We start from the raw sequence: 2,721 nt of genomic DNA, 5'->3' as shown, positions 1-2,721 counted from the left end.
AGGTCAGCGGCCCCTCCCCGAGCACCCGCCATGCAGAAGTACCATGTCCTGGAAATGATCGGTGAAGGCTCCTTCGGGCGCGTGTACAAGGGGCGCCGGAAACACAGTGGTGGTGCCGGTGGCTGCCCTGGTGGCTGCCCTGCCAGGCCTGTGGGACTCAGCACTCATTCCTTCAGCTGCTGACATTCCCAGCTAGGACCCGCCGGCACAGAGTCATCCAGTTTCAAGGGACCTCAGGAGGTCTCCAGTCCCTCCCCTGTTCAAAGCTGGGCCGGCACGAAATTCAGATCCTGTCGAACCTCAAGGACAAACACCCCACGGCCTGCCCTGGTGGCTGCCCTGCCAGGCCTGTGGGACTCAGCACTCATTCCTTCAGCTGCTGACATTCCCAGCTAGGACCCGCCGGCACAGAGTCATCCAGTTTCAAGGGACCTCAGGAGGTCTCCAGTCCCTCCCCTGTTCAAAGCTGGGCCGGCACGAAATTCAGATCCTGTCGAACCTCAAGGACAAACACCCCACGGCCAGTGCTTTGCTATAACGGGGGTGAATGTTTTTTCCTTATAACCAGTCAAAGCTCCCCTGTTTCAGGTTGTAATCCCTGTGTTATCCTCCCACGTGCTTCAGCCCCCTCGCCATCCCAGTGGCCTCTGCTATACTGATCCCAGCCTACTGATGTCTTTCTGGGTCAAAAACTGACCACAATATTGCAAATGTGGTCTAAGAGGTTCCAAATAAAGGGCAATAATCACTTCCCCCTCACTCCTGCCTGTTGATACAGCCCAGGGTGCTAGTGCGCCTCACTGCCAGGGCACACTGCTGGCTTGTGTTAGGCTTGATGTCTGTCAGCACCTCTAGGCCCTGTCCCATGTTTCTGGCTGTTCTAGTTTTGCCTGCGCTGACTGATTAAATGTCTTTGCTTTAGATGACAGTGTGCAAAGACTGTGAGCGCCTGTGTTGATGGGCAAGGGCCTGGGAGAGCCCCAGCTCCAAGGGATCTTGTGAACAGATGTCTTGTTCGCCGTGCTCAGCCGGAAAATGCTGAGTCCTGTCTGGGTTAAATGTGGCCTCTGCCAGGCTGAATGGGAGCCTGATCTGATCCCAGCTTTGCCTGCTTTGAAAGGTGGTGGCCTTGAAGTTCATCCCCAAGGTGGGGCGGTCTGAGAAGGAGCTGAAGAACCTGCATCGGGAAATTGAGATCATGAGAGGCCTCCATCATCCCAACATCATCCAGATGCTTGACAGCTTTGAGACTGACAAGGAGGTGATGGGGACTACTCCAGGCAGATGCTTTTGCTTGACTGGGGCAGGGGAGCAAGGGCTGGTCCCTGCTGTTGTAGTGACCTCTTTCGCAGGAGATGCTGGTGACACCCTGCCAGGGCCTGGTCAGTGTTTTTCAGACACTGCAGTATGTGCTGTGTGGGGAGCCAGCACCTGTCTGTGCACCCACCAGCATCTGTGTGGGATGCACTAGGTCATATGGAGAGGTGAAGGAGCTGGTTGGGGTTGTGTGATTCAAGAGTAGCTGTTTGGGATCACAGGAGGAGGGTGACGCTTCAGTCCCCTCATTGGCCTCTTCAGAGACTGACTTTTCACTGATTTAAACTCTCATGGAGAGCATGAGAAGAAAGAACTGAAGGCTGTGCTACAGGATATGGGGGCATGAAATAAAGTAATTGGGCAGCAGGTTCAAAATAAGCTCAAGGGAGTGATTCTACCCACTGGGCTTGGAAATACCATTCTGGGCTTGTCCTGTACTTCCCTCTTCCCCAGTTTCTGCTGACTGGCTGAGATAAGGACAGCCACAAGGCCTCTACTAAGTGCCAGGCCCTTGCTGCAGCCCAGCCACAGGGGCTCTCTCCCATCCTGCATCCCCGCCCAGTTTGATGGGTTGTGCGTGCTGACACCCAGCATTTCCCTCAGATTTCCTCCCCTGCTCTGTCCCGCTCCCCAGGGCACGTGGGGCTACACCTGAGAGAGTGCCATGTCTCACCATGCTGCAATTCCCTCCAGGTGGTGGTGGTGACTGACTATGCAGAGGGGGAGCTCTTCCAGATCCTGGAGGACGATGGGAGTTTGCCCGAGGACCAGGTGACTGTCGTGGTGGTGGTGGTGGCCATGGAGCATTTGCTGCAGGATGGAGAGAACAGCATCTGTCTGCCTGCAGGCAGCAGGTCTCTGCTGTGGGCCAGGAGCCATCAGGAGGGTGAGGGTCCCTCCAGGGCTTTAGCTGGCAGAGCTTCTGAAGGGGATGGAGAGGGAGACAAGTTGCACTGGAGGACAGTGGGCTCCAGCAGGGACCTTGGTTTCCCTGTTACCTCTCAAAGGACCACGGCTATCCAAGGCCTTGGCTATCAGCCTATGCCAAGGAGCTGCTGCCCCACGTCTGGGACTGCTCCTTGCCCTATACAAAGCAAGGGCATGTGTGGGGGAGCCAGGTCATGAGGGACCCCATGGTCGTGTCAGCTGGTGGCACCACAGGACACAGGGTGAGGCTCCCATGTCTCTGGCAGGTCCAGACCATAGCTGCCCAACTGGTCTCTGCTCTCTATTACCTGCACTCCCACCGCATCCTGCACCGTGACATGAAGCCCCAGAACATCCTGCTGGGCAAAGACGGCGTTGTCAAGCTCTGTGACTTTGGGTGAGTGCTGGGCACCAGCTTGATGGGCACACTTGGCCTTGGGGCAGCCAAGTGGTGTCCTGGGTGCTGGAGGAGAGGTG

The 2,721-nt window shown here is 56.6% G+C and overlaps 1 protein-coding gene across 1 annotated transcript in view; it reads left to right on the top strand.

Moving 5' to 3' along the window:
* Positions 1-30: 30 nt before the first annotated feature.
* STK36 (serine/threonine kinase 36) overlaps positions 31-2,721 on the top strand; it is a gene marked incomplete at its 3' end in the record, with an annotated part of 12,595 nt that continues 9,904 nt past the window's right edge. The window contains exons 1-4 of the mRNA XM_010140262.1: positions 31-114; positions 1,121-1,261; positions 2,011-2,088; positions 2,511-2,641. Coding sequence (XP_010138564.1) covers positions 31-114; positions 1,121-1,261; positions 2,011-2,088; positions 2,511-2,641 — 434 coding nt within the window. The remainder of the gene's footprint in view (positions 115-1,120; positions 1,262-2,010; positions 2,089-2,510; positions 2,642-2,721) is intronic.

Source organism: Buceros rhinoceros, unplaced genomic scaffold (genome assembly GCF_000710305.1).
Source record: "Buceros rhinoceros silvestris isolate BGI_N320 unplaced genomic scaffold, ASM71030v1 scaffold18907, whole genome shotgun sequence".
Classification (NCBI taxonomy): domain Eukaryota; kingdom Metazoa; phylum Chordata; class Aves; order Bucerotiformes; family Bucerotidae; genus Buceros; species Buceros rhinoceros.
The sequence above is the reverse complement of the archived record's forward strand: the minus strand, read 5'-3'. Positions and strand labels throughout refer to the sequence as shown.